General features: G+C 43.4%; 1 protein-coding gene across 1 annotated transcript; it reads right to left on the bottom strand.

Moving 5' to 3' along the window:
* Positions 1–6,540: 6,540 nt before the first annotated feature.
* On the bottom strand, positions 6,541–13,378 carry PDCL3 (phosducin like 3). Its single transcript, XM_039548717.1, has 6 exons — positions 13,307–13,378; positions 11,822–11,951; positions 10,590–10,680; positions 9,789–9,932; positions 8,730–8,938; positions 6,541–7,416 (listed from the first exon to the last, which is right to left on the bottom strand). Exons 1-6 carry the CDS (start codon positions 13,310–13,312, stop codon positions 7,274–7,276), a joined length of 723 nt encoding a protein of 240 aa, XP_039404651.1. The 5' UTR covers positions 13,313–13,378; the 3' UTR covers positions 6,541–7,273.
* Positions 13,379–23,255: the final 9,877 nt, after the last annotated feature.

Raw genomic sequence — 23,255 nt, 5'->3', positions numbered from 1 at the left:
CTCACAGTAAGTACAGCAGCAATAGAGAACTCCTGCGCAGGAAAATCTGGCATAGATGGACAAATAGACAAACCAACAATTACTATAGTTTAGCAACAGTGCTTCGTAACTCACTGCAGGCATAAATTACAAAAAACCCTTCAAATACCAATATATGGTCAGTAAACACGAACATGAATTCTCCTAGTGAGGAATATGAGACCCAAAGAAGCTGTGTTGTTTATGTAAGGAAGAGCTGCCACAGCTACACCAGGAGAAGCTGATCCCATTTCCATACCTCATCCATGAGCATGTCCTCCCTAAAACATAGAGCAATGTATATCACAGCAGCCTGGGAGTCCTTCTGCAGAGGTATGTGACAGATCGGGCACCCCATCATTCTCAGGATTTCCACACTATGCTGCCATCCACACTCTTAATCATCTCCTTCATGTGGGAAGGTCTGCTCCAGGTAGGTTTTTGTCTCCCTGCTAGCAAAGCTGGAGGGTGAGCCAGTGATTCCAAGCACTCCCTGGATCCTGGTGGACCTGAGCACCCCACCCACCAGCTGCTTGCTCTCAGCCAGGGCCCCATCCTCCCTCACTCTGGTTTGCATATGCTCCCCTTTTGACAGGGTAGTGGAGTGAAATGCACCGACAGCGACGGGGACAATGCAACTCCTCTGTCACTGCATGGAGGTGCCCCATTCCAAGGGGTCCTTTGCACTGGGGAAAACTCCTTGGGCCTTTTGAGGGGACCTCTATGGATCTCCAGGGCATTATCTGCATTTCAGAACAAGGTGCATGACGCACAACCCAGGGTCCAGTTGCTTGGATAACTCTGTAGGGAAATCCCACGTGTTCCACACAGATTTGAGTGACAGTTACAGCTTTGATGATAAAGATTTTCCCCTAACTGAAGCCCAGAGTGATGGAAGCCTGTTGGTATTTTAGCTGGGAGGATGTCCATGTTCTCACTGGTTATCCTACCACCAGGAGAGGAAGAGGACAGGGATTTGTGTGTTTTGCAGAGGTGCCACCAAAATCCTTGGTCACCATTTTCTCACCAGGAGACGCCTGAGGTTTTAAAGCCTGAAGTGTCAGCTACTCATCAGTAAAAGGACAAAGAGATGTTTTCTCTCTCCTTCTCCCTTTTCTAGCTGCATTCAATGTGGGACTGCTACCAATAAGCCAGTGGTGAGAGTGTTGCTCAACTGTTTTTAAAATGACACTGATATCTCTTTTATAATAAAACACAAAGACATAGGGCAGCAGCTAACTTTGAAAATGACAGTATAGTAGTGTTTTTAAACTGAAAATGCCATTTGGCATCATAATGTAGCGAGAAAGCCTGTATTACCCACTGGGCTGGATCTGTAACATATGCCAGATGACACGATGTCTCTAGTGCTTCCTGTGTCTTGTAAAACTGTATATAAACAGTGCCTCTCACCTGAAAGATTCATATCTTCTCCTGAGCTCATGCTAAAGACAGCTTATTAGTAGGCAAATAATACTGCAATATCTTCTCCTGGCTTGAATTGCATGTGATTATTTTTTTACCAATCCATTTTACTTATTGAAAACCTGCCTGATTTCTGCTCTTAGTGGTGCTCGCTTGCTCACCCCCAGCATTTCTCTGTGGAACAGAGCATGCATCTTTACCTTTTTTATTCCTATATGCTGAAGTAAGGGATGAAGTTTTCATGGGTCTGCACCAAAATTCTCCACTGTGATTTAATGCTGCCATCCACTCTGCTCTCCTCTGTGCACAGTCTTCAGCTACATACACAAAGTCTATCTTTTGAGAACAGTGCTTCTCTCAGTCTACCCCAACACCAAATATTCGTCATAATGCAAGCTCTAAAATTTTTCTTTATTATCTTCTTCACCTCTACCCTTCTTCTCTAGCAATGGTCAGACTTCTCTTTGAAGCTTCCCATCTGAGCTCCTTTTATCCTGCCTCTGCGTCTTGCCCTTCATCTCTTCCACTGACTCAAGGACTCTCCCCTTCACTTTTTTCTCAGGGGGAGAAGGAAAACAAGAAAAATTTTCACTGAGCACTTCCAGGATGAGCCCTTTGATCTGGACTTGGTTCACCCCACAAGATCTGGTTCACATCCCATTCCTCAGCTCTATTAAATTTTCTGGATAGACATAATCAGAGTGAATGCACCTCAGCTGGAGAAGTTTGGGGATGTTTACCAGACAGGAGACCCAACTCCACATTTTGAATATTCTCATGGTTTTGCTATATCACACCAAACTTTGCACCCTTTTACCACCAGCACTTTCTTGTTAAAGACTATAGTTTATGCTGTAATGTTGTGGCAGATCTCTGCAATTGTCTGTTTCTGGGCTTCTCTGCCATGGAGGCAGCCCTCACAATTGCTCTCCTAATCACCTGAGGGCAACAACTAAACCACAGGAAGTGACAGTCAGCTTGGAGGATCCAGGACATCCCTACTTTCAACTTAACAGAAATCATCTCTGTATGGACAGATAATTAATGAAGTTTCCCAGCACCCCCAAATGGTCTGTACTAATTCACAGAAGGATAAGCTGCAGTCATGGAAGAAGGAGTTCATTAGCTGGCTTTGCTACCTTCCTTGTAAAAGAAAGTATTCCCATGGATATTGAGGGGAGGGGGATCAGGATGACACATGTTATAGCATGAGTCAGTTTCTGTGGGGGTAGGCAATGGCTAGCTGAAAACCCAAGATTTGCTCTCACTAGCAAGTGCTGTAACCTTTGCCTTTACAAGAAGCATCTTTGTGTTTGATGAAATACTGCAATAGGCCTTTTTATAGGAGACATATCGAAGTAGAGGCTTACAAATATGCATAATTACATACATCTCATTGTCCATTAATAACTTCTATATGGACTGTTCTGCCTTAGATCTTATAATTCCTTCCTTATATAACATTTGAAGTGTTAAATAGAAAACAACTTCAGAATTACTTGATATTTTTCCTGACTTTTTTTATCAGACCTCAGTTGCTTCAGTCAGCTCTGTAAATTCAAATTAGTATGATGAAGTCCTCAAAACTTTGGCATGCTGTCAAGAGATGAAATTTTAAACATGGTATATGAAAACAAGTCATATTGTTCATCAGTCTCCCACAGAAGCCTGGAGAGAGTCTCTCGCTGTTTGGTTTTCATATTTTAATGGTTCTGGCTTCTACAGGAGGGAAGGAAGCTTTTTCCTCCATCACAAGAGCCATCTGCAAATAGACCTAAGAAGTTCAATACTTCTTTTTAATTCTGTGAAGAGCTAAATACATCAATAAAATACTTCATGCCTCCTACAACCCTTTGATGACTGAATTAACTAAATGAGATTGAAATGAGGAGTGATTTATAATGGGTTGAGATGAGAAATGAGTTCAACTGCCTTCCAAATAATTCCAAACAGGGAATATATTAGTTTTAGCAATGATGGGGAAGCATTCCCCTTTGATCTCAGTGAGAGTAAAGTTTCTTTAGACATGATCCAATCCCAATAAATATGCAGCAAAATGTTCATATAACAGCAAGGGGTTTTAACCCCTTCGCAAAAAAAGAGCTACTCCAAACTAAGTTACTGAAGTTTCTGTTAGAAGTTTCATTTCTCATTGCCTGTGAAGTAGATTAACTTCCCCAGATTTCCAGAGGATAATGACAAATTATTCTGAACTTGAGTTTTTAAAACAGGAATAAAAAGTGCACCTTAACTTTCATGAGAATTGCTGTAGATCAGAATGACTTTCTTCATGAACTCTGCAAAGACAAATACTAGTATTCAGGTGTCAGGCTAAGCTATGGCTTAGCACTGTGTGCCCATCCTGTGTGTTGATCCAACAGAGCTGGAGGCACACACCCAGCTTTCTCATAGTGAGTCATCTCACCTAACTTAAATTATTCCTGGCAACAAGGCCAACCAAATATCCACCTGAGCATATTTGAGAAAGCAGATGATAGGACAGCCACAAGGAGGAGGCAGGAGAGGCTGAGCTGAGCCCTGGGAAAGTAGGACCTGGCCAAAACAGGTACAGGACAGCGCAGCCATTCAAAGGACTCTCCTTCATTTCACCTCCTGCAGCCACAGTCCTGAGGATGCTTCTACCTATGTACAGGTCCCTGACTGTGGCTGGATTCAGTACCTGGAAAACTGGTAGCTTAACCATGGCTTTGCCCTGCTTGCACAACACCAGGCTCTCCCTCTACATGTGAAATTGTTGTAAAACGCTGCCCTCCAGGTTTGGTGAGTCCATATTGTGAATACAAGAAGATTTGGGGGGAAAAAAATCAGAATGGTAACTTATCCAGATCAGGGCAGCCTGCCGTGAACCTGATGCAACTGCTCACATGGCCTGGCTAAGCAGCAGACTTCAGACTTGCACCATGAAGAAAACTCTTTTTATTACTAGTGGTGCACTTACATTTCACACAAAAAACTCCAGAGTGACTGTCCACTAATGGCAAATCATCTGCCCCTGTCTATGGCCTGGGGTTACTTTTCCCTCTCCCACCACCTGCTGGCACGGCTGCAGTGTGGGATGAGTCAGGGATGCTCTCACAGCAGTATGCAGGACAGCAACTCATCCAAGCCTCAGCACTGTTTACAGGATCGCTGCCTCTGATTTCTCCCATGATAGCTTACAGAAAGACCCTTCTCACACAGATGAAAAGTGAGCATTGATCTGACACTAACTGTTGACAGGCTGCAAAAATATTGATAGTGCATTTAGCAACAGTGCCCCAAGCCTTGGCAAATGAGAGTTCATGCTCTCCAGTTATTTTTTCCCATTATATTGCCCCTTTCTGCAATGTATAATAATTGACTCTTTTGATTTGCTATTTAGCAGCCAGCTTCCTTTTAAGCTAAAGCTCATTCCCTTAACTGTGTTTATACAGCTTCTGCTCTGCCAAAAGGTTAAACAGATCTCATTATCTGTTTCCTGCAGAGACCTAATTTCTACAAAAGGCCTTGAGCACAGCAATATGATTGGCAGGAAAAATAATGTTACAAAAAGCTATTTTAACACCTAGCCAAGGAGTGAGGAGTGTAGACACCATCTGAAATGATGCTCCATGTGGGTGTCATCAGCTGGGCAGGATATTCAGACTCTTCTAGTTCGTGATGATTCTCACATCTGCCCCTTTCAGCATGGCATCCTCCAGTGGCATCCTCCAACATGCCAGCAGATTAAGCAGTTGAGGATAAAAGATGGAGGTCAAACTGTCTCCATTTCTCCTGAATTGCTCTACCAAAATACAGCTGCCTATGAAATGGTGAGGCAGCCCCCGGCTGTAGCCCCGACGGCAGGGAGCAGGCACTCTCCCCCTCTCCTAGCTAATCTCCTGGATGAACCTCCCAGGCAGACCAGGTCTGCTTCTTGTAGAGGAAAGAGATAACTACAATTGGGGGTGCCACAGGTACCATTCCCAGGCACAGGGTATCTGGCTCACCGCAGCTGAGTGGCCTGGGACAACCCACAGGCAGCCCTGCTCCTCTTCAGGAGCTGTCCTCTCGGTGGTCCAAGAGCTCACAAAACCCATTGGACCACACACAAAAGGGGAACACAGCTATAGTTTTAAGACCCAGCTGGAAGAAGAGACTGTGAAGGAAACAGTCTGAAGTCCCACCTCCCCTTTTTATTCACCTCTAGCTCCTCTAGTTTACTCCAAAAGGAATGCAGTCCACATGATCTGAGGTCACTCCAAAGACCAATTCAATGTGAACAAGCAAAAGATAAGCAAAATATGCAGTGTAGGCTTCTACACAGAGGAAGAGTTGTCCTCTTCCTAGACTGTACGAAGCTGTAGGTGAGCACAGTAAAGCATCAAGTCTGATAGCATTTGGGGTAGTCCCAAATGGGATAGTCATGAGAGGAGTGCTGCTATATAATAATACTCAGGATTCATCAGCTTCTATTGTGCTGCATTTGGCTCACTTGCACAAGATTAATATTTTAGCTATCTGCCAAAAAACACATAAAAGACAAGAAAAGACACAAGTGAGACTCAAATCACTATTCACATCTCAGAGGAAGCTCTCCATCAGGATCTTACAAGCTCACCTGAAGGAACAGTTATTTGTTGTTTGGTCTACACACTGATTTGTCTCAGAGTGCAGGAATCATGCTTGAAAGTCACTACGAACTAAGAAAAAAAAGTTTTAAAAATATCACTTCTTATTGAGTATTGCATTCTGTACCATCCACCCACAGAATCCACCAGCAATTTAACAAAATGTCATTGGGGCAGCCTCGTTAGCAAAAGCTCTTGGAGATTGTTATCCTGAGTGTAGACCAACTGAAAGTGTAGGTGGACATTAAATCCAACCCAAAATAATCAAGCAGCTCCCAGTGTCAGCAGATCCATAATCAAGGTGGTATTTAAGTTTATACTCTTCTAAGGCTTCAGTTACTATTACTGTAGCTAGAAGATAGAAATCTTTAATATAGCAAGATCTCAGTTCCTCAAACATCATCCTCCCTCCCATTTGGCAATGGCACTACTGCAAGAACACCTGACTTCTGATCTTGTGGAAGAAATCAGCAGTTTCACACTTGAGCACCACCAGCTTGAGTTTTATTCTGCAATTAGCAGGCAAGATGGTACAGGAAGTTCAGCCCTTGTGAAAGGCAAAATAGTGCTGCTAACTCAAAGTGGAATTCTGGACTCAGCAGGTCCCAGGAGAGGCTGGCCATCCGCAGGGCCTCTCTCAGGATGCACAGGGTCCCAGCTTACAGCCTCTTATTGACCCTCTGGTGCCAGCACATCTCTGCAGAGCACCACATACCACCTTCAGAAGCACCCATACCACGGGTACCCTCCCCCAGCTCTCTATGAAGTCCAGGCTGTCAGAGGTCTGAGCACAGTGGGCTAAGAGATGGCCCATCTAAGTGCCATAAGCAATTATTTAAGAGCAGCTATTTAGATTTGATTTGTACAACTTAAGCTTGTTAAAAACAGTGCACTTCACACCACTTCATATTTCAAATTTTTTTAAGAAGTCAGCAATTTACTATGAAAATAATAACAAGAGACCCGTTTCTAGTCATGTCTGTATTTTAAAACTCTTGAGTAAGATTTACTCAGGCTTCACTATACAAAATGTCTTTCAGCATCTTAAGCTGCAATTTTTAAAAAACAGAAATGTTTTTAGTTTCTAGAGGTTTCTAGAATGAACATCTTGAAAGGTGACCCTTCTGGGGCTCAGCAAGGCCTTGAGGAGTGTCTCCAGTGCTTGAGGTGGGAACACTGGCTGCAAGTACACTGCATCAGTCGGGATGCAGTCGCAGGAATTAGTCATCCTCTGAGTCACTGTCCCCCCTGGCTGGGACACACGCCCTGATTGAGGACATGAGCTGGTCCTGGATCTGCTTCCTGGGGTTCTCTTCGAGGTCTGTCTTGATGGCACCCGACTCTGAAATCTTCCACTCCAATTCTGTGCAGTGCAAAACAAGAGTCATGAACATACGGGAGCAAACTGGAGAAAGCCCACCCTTCACTCCCCAGCTGACTTCCCTTATCACCCTACCACCACCACCACACTAGGGTCCTCCTCTTCTTCTTCCACAACCAGAGCCAAGCTCCTGCCCTGTTTACCACACCTGTTCCAACCAAGCCCTCCTTTCCCAGTCCCTAGTGCTGGCACAGGTCTCAGCCCAGGGCACAGAGGTCAGGGTATTGCTCTGCAGCCCACCAGTGACATCCCCAGTGCCACCCTGCAACCAGGAGTGCAGAAGAGGTGATGGATACAGAGCAACAGCTTTAGAGGCAACTCTCCCAGTGAAAATGAATGGTACCTCCTTCTAAGCACATAAGGGCAGAAGACATGTTTGCACATCTATTGCCAGTGAAGGAATACTGCTCGTACATTACAGCTGTTCCCATCATACACTGAGCTCACCACAATCAGAAGAGGCAGGAAATAAATTTAATAAAGGGCAAAAAATTGTGGAAATTTCATGTACACATCTGAATTATAGGTATTTTTCAGGGATGTACCTTGTAAATAGAATTCACCCTTTGCCTCTACATCACACACTAAATATTAGTTCCTTAAGACAGTAAAGAGAGACCACCACCAGCAGTAGGCCCAAATTGGACTGGATTGCTTCCCAGAAGTGGTAAAAAGTCAATACAACACATACAGTTGAAACCCTTCTCCTACTCCTGCTGACAATCCTATAATCAAATCTAATTTCCTTCAGATGTTACAGAATAATGAATCCAACCTCACACTTTCTTTAATTTCCAGTGGAAGGCACCTGGCCTAGGGGAGAAGGAAGGAAGACAAGAGAAAGTGCAGAAATTTCAGTGCACAGCTTCCTGCGATGACTGAATTAAGCTGACTCAGTCAGGAACAACAGACAAACATATGCCATCGTCTTAAAAATGAAACAAAGAGCCCTACAGTCCAATAGGCAAGTGCACAGATTATCACTGCAGGCAAGGGCAATCATTCATGTCCAAGACACCCAAAGAACATGCATGGGTACTGTTTACCCTTTAATATATCCAGCAAAATTTGTTTCACCCAACACAGGGCATAAACAGTTGCACACACAAGACAAATCTCTATATGTTGGCCTATCACTGCTTGTACAAGATAGCCATGTGGTTGAGCCATAGGGGTGAAAAAAAAATCTAATATGATTTTCAGTACCTCCCTTCTCCTCCTAAGCTTCATTTCTCTCATTCCCCAGCAAAACAGTTTTGCTTTGCCTTCGGAAGACCAGAGATGCAGCCACTCACCGTCCCGTGTCAGGTTCATGCCACCAAACACCAAAGGCCCAATGAACTGAGCTTTGATGTCTCCCTCCAGGTACACAAATATCGTAGGCAGGTTCTTATCAGGATAGTTGGGAATGCAGGTGGTAGAGATGGCTTTGATGAATTTCACATCTCTGAACTTCTTCGCAAGCCCACTCATATGTTGATTTATTAAGGCACAGAGTGGAATTCTGTGAAGAACAGCAACACACACACATAAGGAAAAAACACAAGACAATTCAAAAGTAAACATCTCCAGAAGAAAGGTCAGAAATATCAGATTGATGAGTTTCTGGAAAAACGAAAGTACCAGAAGCAACTTCTGGATACTTTTGTTGTCCAGTATTCCAGGACTCAAAGGAGATCAGCACCACTGAGAATGTGGTGTGTGGTAGGGTTTTGTTTTAATATATTACTAATGCAGCCTTCCCCTCTATCCCCATTATATACAGGGATCTTATGGATTTAAGATACTTAGAAATTTCATGAGCAAGGGCAAAATAAAAAGAAAAGCTGCTCCTGGAAGAAAGCATGCAAATGATGATCAACACCTGTGAGGAAATTAGAGACAAAGAACAACAGCAAGTATTTATAACCCTTCCAAAAAATTCTAGCACTTAACAGACCTTTTTGACAAGGTTTTCTATCATGGTGACAGGACTGGAAAGCTTGCTTACTCCAATTGTGTGCCACTAGAAACCAAGCTAAATATATATCAATCCTTCTTATTCACTGACCCTTGCATTTAATGCAGAATAGTTTCCACAGCTTGGATATTTCAGTGGCAGCAGCTACCTCTATGGCAGCTGTATGGTACACATCATGCTGTGTCATATCTATGTATAAAAAAGCCAATTCATGGTTACATCATTCTAAAATGAAGTCCAGCAGTCTTGAATCAACAGTATTGAAATTACTAATTTGTTTTTATTTCTTAGAACTCCAGAATCAGTCCTTAGTTCCACAATAACTACAAATTTACCTTGGAACATTTTCAGCTATTGACAGTGCAAGGTTTAATGGTTAAAAACAAATTCTTACCCTTGTTTGTAGAGGTGCAAGACTACCCATATACCTTTTCCAGCTTTTGTAACCTCTTGAACATAATCTTTTCCCGAAATTTCCAAAACTTCCCCAAATTTATTCTTCATTTGAGCTGCCTTCATTTCTGCTAACCTTTGCTGCCTGAATAGCCAGGAATGGAAAAGACATCTTGTGATTAGAAGCATTTTCTTGACAGAACAACACTTGAAGGAGCTGGTTGAAACCTAGACTTCAGAGACACACTACAAACTTCTTCTAACCCCAGAGCAGTGAAAGCAAAATGACATAGTAGATGCTCTTGTATTTGCATTGTAAGTTAAAACCACCAACATGCAAGAAGTACAACTATGTTTTTAGAAATGCCTTTTTCTCCTCATTTCTGGCCTCACTAGACATTTCTTCTGCAGGCAATACACTACAAAACTAAATGGCAAAAACCATGAGAGAGGTTAAGAGATAAACAGAAACCAACACTAATTACGCAAATCTGCAGCACCTTAATCTCATTCACACAAAAGTTAGGAAATATTGGAGGTGATTTTCAAAGCTCTCAGGATTCCCAGCCATGCACTCAGCAGGTGCACATTATCTCTGCAAAGCTAGGTCGTAGATAAAGGATAGTGAATTCAAACACTGTTATCCTTTTAAAGACACTTAGAAGCTCCACAAGAGACCAGAAACACAACCCCCTTTTTCCATCATCCTAAAAACATTCTTTCTCTTCAACAATATCTAAAAGCATATAAAAGAAATACCCTCCAATTATCATTAAAGCCAAGTTCTGCAAGCTGCTCTGACCTGTACATTTCAATAGCTTTCTCATCTTCCTCATTAAATTCATCTTCATTCTCTTCTAGCTCTTCCAGAGTCATGTCCTCATAAGTTTTCACTAAAATGGAAGAAACATCAAATCAGCAAAAACCTCATTCCAGGATTAAAACTCATCATCTTTTATCAATCCAACAGAATTTATTTACTCTAAGGACAGATTAATAGGAAACATGGAGTGGATTTTTTTGAGTATTATCCTACAATAATAGAATGGCTTGGGTTGAAAGGGACCTTGAAGACCATCTACTTCCCACCCCTCCTGCCAAGGGCAGGGACACCTTTCACTAGACCAAGCTGCTCAAAGCCCCATCCAGCCTGGCCTTGAACACTTCCAGCAATGGGACATCCACAGCTTCTCTGGGGAACCTGTTCCAGTGCTTCACAACCCTCACAGCAAAGAATTTCTTCTTAATATCTAATCTAAGCCTACTCTCCTTCATCTTAAGGCTATTCTCCCTTGTCCTATCTATCACTACATGGTATCATAAAGCTGCAATTGCCCTTAGGAGTTGGGACTTCAGTGATCTTTGTGGGTCCCTTCCAGCTCAGGATATTCTATGATTCTGTTCTATGATTCAAAAAAGTCCCTCCCCAGCTCTCTTGTCAGTCCCTTTGGCACTGGAAGGTGCTACAGTTCTCTCCCAAGCCTCCTCTTCTGCAGGCTGAGCAGCCCCTGCTTTCTCAGCCTGTCATTATTATTCCTACTGGATTTTTAGAAAGTGTTATGTGCTTTAGATATATAGGTGGAAAGAATATGATGGAAAAGCCTCTGAGCTGAAGGCTGCCTAGACTAGCATCCAACTACCTGCACAAGCTTTCAAGTTTAGCAGCTGCAGCACAGACATGCACTTCACCTGCTAGACTACCTTTGCATTGTTCTTGTTTCTGTTTCCAAACATGTTTACAAACGTTTCAAAAATGTTTTCAAACATTTACTTCCATAAAAATACAGAGTTGACATGAAGAAAAAAGCTTTCCTGTGCTGGAAGAATCCATGTGTTCAGGAATGTATTTGTTTGATACCATTATCAGCTGATCACCCTGCACAGATGAAGCTCTGGTATCCCTACAGACCTGGAAAATGATACATTGCTTTACAAGCATATAAACATTGCTGCTGGCCATTTCTTTGAAAAAGCTTCCCCCAGAAGCCATTCCAAGGCTTGTTGTGCGGCTGCCTGAGTTGGCTGGTCACTCACCAAGAGATTTCTGAAGGATAGCAAACTGCTCCTCTTCCTTTGCACGTTCCTGTTCCTCCAAGTTTTCCTTTGGAGGAAGGATACCTTTCTTGCGCAGAATGTCATTCCACTCTGTGTCTTTATTTGGATCCTGGAACAGAACAACATATGGATGATATTTCTTCAAAGTGAACTTTACCACTTCCAGAACTCAACACAGTTGCTAAACTGGTAACTGGATGGATGGTACCAGAAAGTCACAGCACGAATCCTCCTGATGCTGGGGCTTCTTTCCAGCCCCAGACCTGTAGCACCACGAAGACTGACTTTGTTTTATTTCCTCCCCCTCACAGCACATACGTGAGGCCTTGGTTGGGTACCACGGTTTGAAGCATTGTAACCACTGCTGCATCTCTAACAAAGTGCAATGAAAGGAGAGGGTATCAGCTGGGTGGCAGGGAAGCATGGTGGCCAAAGGGCTCCCTTATAGACCCTGAGCAGGACAGGCCACCAAATCAATGGTCACTGCATCAGGAAGCACTAGTGACAAGACATACACAGGCACCAACCTTACAGGCCTCTCAGTACGCGGGAAGTCTCCGTCTTAGATTCAAGTCAGAGTGACCATGTGAGTGTTTAGAGAAAAGCAAGCAGCCTCTGTCAGCCAAGCCCATTGCTAAGGATTCAGATGTAAATCTACAGCTAAACTATTCTTGAGACTTCACTGTAAAATAGTTGAAATAATCCTGCAAAACAAGGCCAACAGGCCCCCGTGTATTGTTGAAAAGCTCAGTGTAAGACTTTCCTATTTAGCAGGCAATTTTAATTTTTAAAATACAAGAAATCTCAGTGATAAGCACCCACAGGCTGATTGTGCTTCCTTGCTATCTTGGCCTAGGTCCACTTTGTAAACTGAACGCGCCTACTGCTTTGCTACAGCTTGTATCAGTACACCTTACACTAGGTCTGTTCACATCCATATCACCGTATCTCTTCTCAGACTAAACCCCAGCACTTATGGGCTACCGGGACAGGAAGGGAGGGGTAGGGGACAGAGAGGGAGAAGAAAAAGAAGAAATAAATAAAGAGAACAATGTAGCTCAGCACACAGAACACCAGATACTATTTGTTTTCTGTCTCTGACCGTGGTCACCTTTCCCTCGACCCCGCATTTACTATCGTTTACTAACACGCTGATGCACTGCCTGAAACGCCCACCCGCTCGCTACAGTAGTGAAGTAAGTACCGTACTTGCAAAAAAAGCAACAAATCGCCACAAACCCAGCCACGGAGCTCCGAACAACACTGCCGCGTAACAGCCACGTCCGCCCCGAGAGAGCGGCACGAACCCGGGCCGCCCCCGCCCCGGCTGCCCCGGGCACTCGGCCGGGGAGGGCGGCCCGTGGCTGTCGGCGGGGCCCCAGCCCTCGGCCCGGCCGGGCTTGCCCCGCAGCACCGCCCGCACACGGCCGGGTGCGAGGACACGGGGGCACCGCGGCTGCTCACCTGCATCGTGCCGGCGGGGCCGAGCCGGGGCCGTGCCCGGGCAGCGGCGGCGGCGCTGGGCAAGGCCGGGCAGGGCAGGGCCGGTCCCGGCGTGCGCGGCGCGGCCGGAGGAGGCGGCGCTCCCGGGCGGGGCGGGCGCGGGGCGGGCGCCGCTTCCCGCACGGCCTAATAAGGCTGGTTCCCCGCGGCAGGGGCTCCGGGCTGGCGTGGGCGCTTAGAGAGCGCCGCGGAATTGCTTGGGTTGACAGGCACCCTAAAGATCGTAAATCCCCCTGCTGTGGGCAGGGGCACCTTCCAGTAAACTGGTCCAACCGGGCCTAGAATAACCATGCTTGAGCAGGGAGGGTGGAGAGATGACCCACCGTGCTCCATTCCAATCTTATTCCGTGATTCCCTGTAACTTTTCTCTTTCCACTTCACTGAGCCTTTTTTATCCGTTTGCATTTCATACCCTGCTTTATTTCCCTGCTGGTTTATCTGCTTATTTTTCTTTCCCTGACCTGTTAAAATAAAAATAAAGTAAGCAATCAAGGCTGTATTATCTACTCTTATTAGGCATAATTAGCTGTACTTGTAATATTGTTAATTGTTAGCCAACTAACATTACCAAAAATTTGTCTCTAGGAGAAGTGTGTCGAGTGTGGTGACCCAAATCTGCTTGGGATCAACACCCCATTCCATACAAATGGGCACCTAGGCCTGCCCTTTCAAAGAACTGAGTAGATCTTTTCAACTTGCTTCTCAAAGACACATAGCAGAGAAGAGGGAAGAGACCTGCTCCTGCCTCCCTTCCCCTCTTTTTATGCTCTAGCCCAATGGACAGGTTGCTCGCCCAGAAAGGGGGAGCCCAGATCTCAGTCCCCAGAAAAGGACCCTAAAGAATCTGCCAGCAGGCCTTAAGACTGTGTTTGGGTGTGTGGAGGAAGGACTGTCTCAGCTCTGGCAAGGGCTGAAATGAAAATTCAGGAGCCCTACTTCCACATGTTGTAAGATCCTGGGCAGTCCATTAACAGCCAGCTATTCTGAAGTGGGCTGGCCACTTTCCCTATGCTAAGTCTGGGTTACTAAAGGGAAGGCACAGCCTCCTTTTCTGCCTTTGAATTAGAAGAAATGGACAGCTGTCCTTTGAGAGGACATCAGTCCTTATGGTGAGCATTTGGAGATGCAGAGGGTACCCCATACCAGTTGTCCAATGCCCTGAGGTGGTGGGAAACTCAACCTCACTCAGCTTGGACTAAATGCTCATCCTTATGGGAAAAGTGGGTGAGTGCCACAAATACAGGTGCTCTGAGGCTCTGACTCACAGTTGGTATCTGGCAGGCAGAACCAAAGGCTGAGCTGCTCATGACAGTTCTGTTGTCTGAATGTTTTGCCAGAGCCTGGGCTTCCGAGAGTACCCTCTGGTTTAAATAGTCATCTTCTGTGGCTGAAATACTGTTCGCACCCATGGCTCTTGTATGTTGCTGGTTGGAACCTACTTTGAATGCCAGAAAACAAACACAGAAAGAGTATGAGCAGGCACTCATTTTTTTAAAAGGCACTCAAAAATATTCCTTTGCCTGAGGTGAGATTTTTGCCCAGGTGAACTGAGAGGAACTAGCCAAGCACCCAGAACCACAGTAAACCCTGAGCCCCATCTGCGACAGTTACCAGAAGAGGGGGCAGAAGCCTAAATCTTAGGAGCAGCCCCATCACATCACTTGGTGGGGGTCAGACACTATGTGAACCAAGCATTACTCTGCCCAGGACACATGTAAAGCAAAACACAGTTTCCCCCTCCCACCCAACTAAAAATATATTTATAAAGCCCACTTTCCCTATGTACTTTTTTTATCCAGCTTCATCAGGAAGGAGAGGACTGTTTTTACACATAGCGTACAGACAGAAATACTCCAGCCAGAGTGGGTGAGAACTGGCAGTGTCCTAGTGAGACTGAAATGTAGCTATGGCTCAGCCCTCGGAGACAGCCTGCCTTCTTCCCCCTCACCCCAGAGAATTTGCTTCTCAGCAGCTGTAACATATTTCTTCATTTTGCCCCAAATCAGGGATTAGGTGAAGGAAGATGAAGCATGTGTACAAATGACTAATTAATTACCCAGGTGACCCACTGATGAAGAGAAAATGTTGCTAATAAAAAGGTTCTCAGCCCAGGGGTTAGAGGTGTTATGTGGCTTGCCTGTGGTTGAGGCTAGGTTGCAGTAAGGCATAGACTAGAACAAAATAAGAATTTTTGAAGGTAATGTGATGCATTTTTCATTTATAATATATCATGGAAGATTTAGAGTAGTTGTGGGCTTCATGTTATTTTGTAAGTTAGCTGCCTCTATTGCACAGTATGCCTGTATTGTGAGTAATTTAGAAAAAGTATTGTCTGGTAATAGGGATAAGGAGTTATGGTTTGGTTTGCTTGAATTTTATTAGGGGCTGGGGTTTTTTTATTTCTACTTTTTTTTTCTTCTTCTTCTCAAAGCTTATTCTGATTTTTCTTAAATATTTAAACCTTTGTAAAAACCCTATATATTAATGTAGGGATGGGTGTTCTTGTATATTGCAAACAGCTGTGCTGGAAGCTAACTGTCCTATTTACTCATAGACTAGAAATGTTATTTAAATGAGTATTTTTGCTACTCTAGTTGTAAGAGTATTCTAGTTGGGCTGAATTTCCTTTGTCATGAGGAAGTAGATGGTAATTTCTATTTTTCAGTCTGCGTTGTGCTGTCCAAATCAATTCATCCTTTTCCTGGTGCAGAAGACTTCCAGTAGTACTCTCATAGCAGCCAGAGAATAACACTTGGGGAATTAATTTAAAACTCTGTATGAAAATGTCCTGGAGTATTTTGGGTATAACAAGCTGTGGGATGCAAGAATTTTTCCATTTTTAGATTTAAAATGGAGGAAAGTTGTAACTTGATAGTAGAAGTTGTTATAATACAGATTCCTCTTGGAAGACGAGACAGGCTTGGCCTCAAGTTAGCTCTGAGGTAACAGCCGTGGTGTTTAAAAAAATCTTACTGGAGAAGATCCACTGTGCCTCAATCCCAAATACATTCCAAGTAGTAGGGTAAAGCCTCTCTTCTTCTGAGCCTTTCATATCTAACTTCAGTAACCCTTGACAGGCTTTGCAATGAGATCCTTCTCCTAAAAGGCAGGCTGTAAAAGGGCAATAACAGCTAAAATTTTAGTTCTGCTCTTGATGGACTGTGGTGTGTGGTGAGCTCTTTCCTCAAGAAAAGCATGAGCTCTGTCCTTGATGTGGAAGAGCAGAAAGGGTAACTGACCTTGCTCTTGCCTCCTCTTGCTACCCATTAGCTGTAGCCCAAGCACCCAAGTATTTTGAAGACCTCCAGCCCTCTGTGTCTCCTTACCTGTCAGAATGTCTGCACGTGGAAAGAAACAAGCAGTGGCTGGCAAGCCTGGAAGTGCATCAAGGAGAAGCAAATCAGCCAGGGCAGGTCTGCAGTTCCCTGTGGGTCGTGTCTATAGATTCCTCCAAAGAGGGAAGTATGCTGATAGGATTGCTTCTGGTGCTGCCATCTACCTGGCTGCAGTAATGGAGTACATGGTAGCAGAGGTCCTGGAGCTGGCAGGGAATGCTGCACATGAAAACAAGAAAACAAGGATCCTGCCAAGGCACATTCAACTAGCTGTGAGAAGTGATGAAGAGCTGAACAAATTCTTTGCCTGTGTGACCATTCCTCAAGGCGGGGTTGTACCAAAGATCCTCTCTCAGCTCCTTCCAAAGAAAACTAGTAGAACTGTTGCTTCGTCTCAGGCATATGGTGGTAGCCACTGAAACTTGCTTTTCCTGGTCTGGTCTGTGCACTTATGGATGATGGAACTCAGTACCACTAATTTGTATGTGTTTGCTTCTTTGTCAAGTATTTTGCCCGCTAATTTTAAGGCATTTTTAAAGCATGTAACAAAGTTTCTAGAATGCAACACTGGTCTCCTTTTCTCATGGATGGAAGAACAGAGAAAATATTAAAAAAAAAAATAGCCTAGAATAGCACCTGAATAACTTTTTTTAAAAAGTCCAGTACATGCTTACTTTTGAAAACATGTTACAGGTAAGTGTTGTGAATCAGGGAAAGGAGGGAAAAGATACACACTGCTATTCCTGTGAACTTTTCTTCCATCTAGCACGGATTCATGGTGCAATTAGTTCAGTGCCTCAGAGGTTGTTTAACTCTGCTTTAAAAGTTAGTAACCCTGTGCATTTTAAAGCTGGATTGCTCATAAAATGGTACTGAGCATTTGCTTCTCTTTACACTGCTCCATCATTACTCTAAGTCTCTATCACGGCAAAGCATGCAGAAACTGGTGCAGCCATGTCTTCTCTCTTAACACAGATGACAATTTCAGTGTTTGTCTATTGTACAAAGTTATCAAGAACGTGAGAAGGGGTCTTACCCCCCTTCTCCCCTCCCTAGTCCATTGGCTTTCCTCTATGGATCCATAATTTTTTTTAAATAGTCATTTTTGCATCCTTTCAAAAAAGTAAAATGGCTCTTCCATATTCAGGGACATTTAACTTACTTTGACTGAAATTAACAAGTAACAGTTCCTCTCAAAGGAAACTTGCTCTGGTATTTGCTTTATAGCATGTTCCTCGTCAGAGCCTGTTCATTGCCTTCTTCCTCTGTACCAGGACACTCTGTGCTGGGGCAACAGGAGGAGGAAAAGGTCAAGTAGAAGTTGTTGTTGAGAGAAATAGTTCTGAAGTGGTGAGAAACTGTGAAATGTGAGAATGGAGATGAAAATGCTGTAAAAATAGAATGAGAGATAGATATAGACCATGAAGGAAAGAGCAGCATAAATGTCAGCAGGAAGTGAATGTAAAATTTGTGTGAGGTAGCATTTCACAATAGAATAAAGCGAAGAAAAATTCCCTGTGTGGCAGGAAGAACTGAGTGATACTCTTTTGTTTACACTATAAAGCTTGTCAGGCAAGAGGAATGTCAGGATACTTTCTGGCCATTTTTGCTCTGCATTTATACCTGCTGTCCTGTTACTTACACAACGGCACTACTGATATTTTCTAGACATATTCTTTCTTCCACAACACTTGTTAGAAGTGAATGCAGCTCATTAAGTTTCAAGCCAGCCCTGGCAGGGGCCATCAACAGATCAAATGTTCTCCTGCTGAAGAGGAAATAAACACAGTTATGGCACTTCACTGCTGCCTTACAACACATCAGCAGTGAAATTATAGATCCTCAGAAACCTGGGGATAGAACAATAAGAAAAGTTGGGGTTTTTTGTTTTGTGGTTTTTTGGGGGTTTATTTAGTTTTTTTTGCTTAGAGGTGTTGCGAGTATGAGAGGGGAAAAATGCAGAACTCAGTTTTGGCACCCAGTTTTGCAAAACATGCTGAGAAGCACTTAAACATTTACTAGAGTAGCACTAATTAAACTGATAAATAATGTTGCATTCATGTAATCAGAAAACAAGTTTTTTTCAAGGATAAATTCTCTTATTTGATCATAAGGTAAACTCTCAAAAAATATTACTAGTCTGTCATGGTCATTAATATCATTATTCGTTCTAACCATAGGCATTGGGAACAAGTTCAGACAAATATCCAGATCATCAATATTTGGCTTCCTTGGAAAGTTGGGGTTGTATCCAGGTTGATTAATAAGCCCTCTGAATGATTTTGAACAGAAATGCACAGAGTATCACAGCAAAACTTTTGAGGCTAAGTAACTATACCCTTTTTTCACAAAGGGGAAAGATAAAGGTGTCATCTTAGTAGTGTAGATGTTTAGCTTCATACCCACAGGAAAGCCCTTCTTCAATGAAGTGCTTGGAAGCATGGAAACTGTAGTATGGAAATCATACCCCAGGTGATTCTAATGAAATTGTGATTAAAAACTTTCTTTCATGTAATACAGTATAGGAGATCCTCTTCAAACTACAAATCTAATAGAAATAAGTTTGCCTGTTCTGTTGATCACCAAAGTGCTCATTTACTGTGACAAAATGAGACATTAAGTGCATGGTACTTTTGCACGTGACTAGTTCTGTCATGTCTCATGCTATAGGTTTCAACTTGGCTCAATCACCTGTAGCTGAGGCCGGTATGTGACTTAGTTGCAAATCGAAGCAAAAAAAGAAAACAACCATTCAAAACACAGCTCCTCTGGCAACTCTCTTGTTACCTATGCTGCAAAACACATTTATCTTGATGTGATGTTACTTTCCTAACTCAGTTATGTCATGGCACCAGTGTCTCTCAAGGAAAACAGATGTCTTCAATAACACCCATTAGAAAATGCGTGTACATGGTGCTCCACAATTCAGTGAAGTGGTGGGCAGATGGAAGCATGGAGGTGAAATGATGCCTGGAAAAACTCTTCTTTTATCTGTCTAGAGGACTGGATGCTGTTGATGGATGTCTTAGTTGTGCAGAGTGCTTGTAGTTCACTCTGCATTGAGATTTGTGTGTTTATAGGCTTGATATCTTCTGTCACCTTCACTTTCTCTGTAAGGAGAGGAAGCATCCCAAGTTATGGCCTCAGAGATTCTTGTCTAGGTGAGTACAAGGTCTGAACTCATTCACTACCTGAACTGGTCAAGCTCAGCGCACGGTGGAGAGGGGTAGGGCCCGGAGTGCATCTGCTTTGAACACCCCAAATTTGATCCTGGCATTGCCCTCTGCTGACCAGTCTAAATATTGCAATTCCTAAACACTTGTCCTGGAAGTCAACTGCTGCTCTCGTGAAAGTCACAGTGTAGTGAATTTGGGTTGTAATCTGAGACTATACATAGTCTGTGGAACTATGCAGACTACACAGAGCTGTGAAAATGAAGGAAAAGATGTAGTATAAGACTACTGAGTCATAGCAAAAGCTATTTTTGGTGTTTTTTTCTCGTAGCAGTGTCTCTGGTGAAGTCCCTGGAGAGGCCAAGCTGTGCAGCGGTGTATGTAGGTGGCTGTGGCACATCAGTTCATGCCAGGGTCATGAGAGGAAATATGACCTTGGTGCTGTGCTGAATGAGGCTCCTGAATTTTGCTTCTTTTCTGATGGATCACACATGATTACCTGTGGGTGCTCTGAGGTCGGTTCATGTGCGTTGCACATTTTTGCATTTTCTTTTGGAAGTTCTAGTCCATATTTAGGTATTTTTCTGGTTAATATTTAGATAACTGTACTCCAGAAGCCTGTACTTGTGTACGCATCTTTCAGTGCAGTAATCCAGCAAGTACTATCTGGACTGCTGTGTGGTAACCCCTGGGTGCAGAAGCTTTGTAGTAAAGATATGCAAAATACTTTTCTTTCAAGTTTGCCTTATGTTGTCATTCAGTCTACCTGTATTGATCTCTTAGCAGGTTGAAGGCTAATAGGGAGATGGTGTTTGGTGTGCAAGGTTCTTTGCACAAGAGAAATGTCAAAATTTTAGGTGGTGAATCCTGCTATAAGATCAGTTATATTTTTGGTTTTGTACACTGGAAAAAGTAGATCCAGAAGTGACTGAAGGAGACTTAGTAGCTCCTTCTAGTTGTTCAGTGGAGAAATCTATCAGAGTGATAGATCTATATATATATATATATCTATCTATATATATATCTATATCTATATATCTATATCTATATATCTATATCTATAGATATCTATATCTATAGATATCTATATCTATAGATATCTATATCTATAGATATCTATATCTATAGATATCTATATCTATAGATATCTATATCTATAGATATCTATATCTATCGATATCTATATCTATCGATATCTATATCTATCGATATCTATCTATCTATCTATATATATATAGGAGTGCATAAACTGGAGTGCAGTTTATGCACTCCAGCCCAGTCAAAGATATGTTTCTACCCTGTTTAATAAGGTAGAGGGATGGCAATTGCAATGTGTGAGCTGTCTGGAACAGGTAAATCTGTCTTAAGAGTGATTTCCACATAAGAAACCAGTAGATATCCTGGAATCACTGCTTGACTCTAAGATCCCAGCAAATAAGTAAACACAGGCATTGATGAATGCCTACAGGAATGGTGAGCTTAAAATGAAGCATTTTATCATTCCCCTCCTCATACTTTCCTTCTTGAAAATCAATCCCACTTCAGAGTTCCAACTTTCCTTGACCTCTGCCTTTCCTCTTTGCTGGTGGTTCCCCTTTCTTCTCCTGTATTGCTCTGTACATGAAGCCTTACCTATATTCAGTAATGCAACACCTCCCCTGTGACAGTCTCTACAGTTTCTTATCCATTCCATGTTGTATTTTTGTGTTCTCCTCAACACTATGGTATTTGACTCTCTACAGTTACCCATCCCCTTTGCTGCAAAGCTGCAATTGATTATTCTTCACTATGTGTAATCACTTCCTTTCATCCCCAGTGAGCTGTACATATTTTTTTCCATATGCATCTTTGCCAAGATCATTCTGAATGCTGACTCTGTCCTGCAGCATTGCCATCCCTCCCAGCTTGCAGTTACCTGAAGATTCAGTAAGTGAGCACTTCCCTGTGGGAGCTGAGAAGGGAGTGAGGCTGTCCAAGGCACAAGATCACGAAGGGACCAGAGAGAGGGAAGTAAAACACCAAGAAGGTTTTCCTCTTGTGCTTCGTGCTCTGTCTCTTTGGTGAGCAGCATGTCATGAGGCCAGGCAGCACTCACTCCCCCACAGGTGAGTGCATTTCCAGGTCCCTTGCTGTGCGCTCTGCTGAGCAGTGCCTTCCTGAGCCCAGCTCCAGCAGGCCAGGCTTTTAAGGTCCTAGGCCAGCCTGAAGTGATTTTTCAAGTCAAGTTAGGAGGCACGAAGGTGTGCGCTCCTGACCATTCCTGCCTTTCCAAGAGTCCTCTGAGCTGTTCGTAACCACATGCTCTAAGCTGTGGCAACTGGTTTCAGGAGTTGATTAAGTGCTACAAAAAAATTCCCCTTTGCAGCTGAAATATGTTGCCTCTCAGTGTAATTGACTGTGCCTTCTTGATGCTTTTTATTACAAGAGGATGGATAGGCCCCAATTTACTCTTCTAAACACACTCATTACTTTGTATACCTTGTCATGAAACTCTTGATTTGTCTCTTTGTCTGACAGTGAGAACTGAGCTTTCACCTCTTTTTCTTGCAGAAATATTTCTGTGCTTCTAATTGTTGTTGTCACCTGTGTCTGCGCTCCTGAATTTCTGCCGTGGGTTTTGAAGTGAGATATTCAGAAAGTTTCAAGCCAGAGATGACCTTTGCATTTCTATATTATTAATTTCTCTTGTTTCACAGGTGACATTTGCATTGCTCCAGGGAGCAAAGATTTCCACTGAGTAATGAAGAAGAGCTCTTCTGTGTTTTTTATGGAGGAGCCAGTTACTACAGATGGCTGAGGAGCCTGATAGGTTCTCACCTGCAAATTACCACCTATTTATCAATCTTATTTAAGTTTCAAGGCCCAAATAGATGTTATTCTTGAAACCTGTTGAGGGTGAAGAAAGCCATTGCTGACTGTGAGAGCACAGCATGAGTTGCCTGTGGTGCAGTACTGCTGTGGTTTAACCCCAGCCAGCTTGTTTACTTTCCCCAAAGGTTGGGGAGAGAATTGAAAGGGTAAAAGTGAGCAAAGCTGTGGGCTGAGATGAAGGCAATTTAATAGGTAAAAGCAAAGCAGAACAAGGAATTCATTCACTGCTTTACATCAGCAGGAAGGTGTTCAGCCATCTCCAGGAAAGCCAGGCTCCATCATGCCTAACTGTGACTTGGGAAGGCAAACACCATCACTCCAAAGGGGGGGGGGATGTCCTTTTCTCCTCCCAAATTTTTATTGCAGAGAATGACAGCTTATAGTGTGGGATATCCCTTTGGCAGTTGGGTCAGCTGTCCCAGCTCTGTCACCTCCCAACTCTTTGTGCACCCCCAGCCGCCCCACTGGTGGGGTGGGAAACAGGTCTTGTGCAAGTCCTGCTCAGCAATAGCTAAAATATCCCTGTGTTAT

Source organism: Corvus cornix, chromosome 1 (genome assembly GCF_000738735.6).
Source record: "Corvus cornix cornix isolate S_Up_H32 chromosome 1, ASM73873v5, whole genome shotgun sequence".
Taxonomy (NCBI): Eukaryota; Metazoa; Chordata; class Aves; order Passeriformes; family Corvidae; genus Corvus; species Corvus cornix.
Note: the sequence above shows the minus strand (reverse complement) of the source record. Positions and strands in the feature narration are given on the sequence as shown.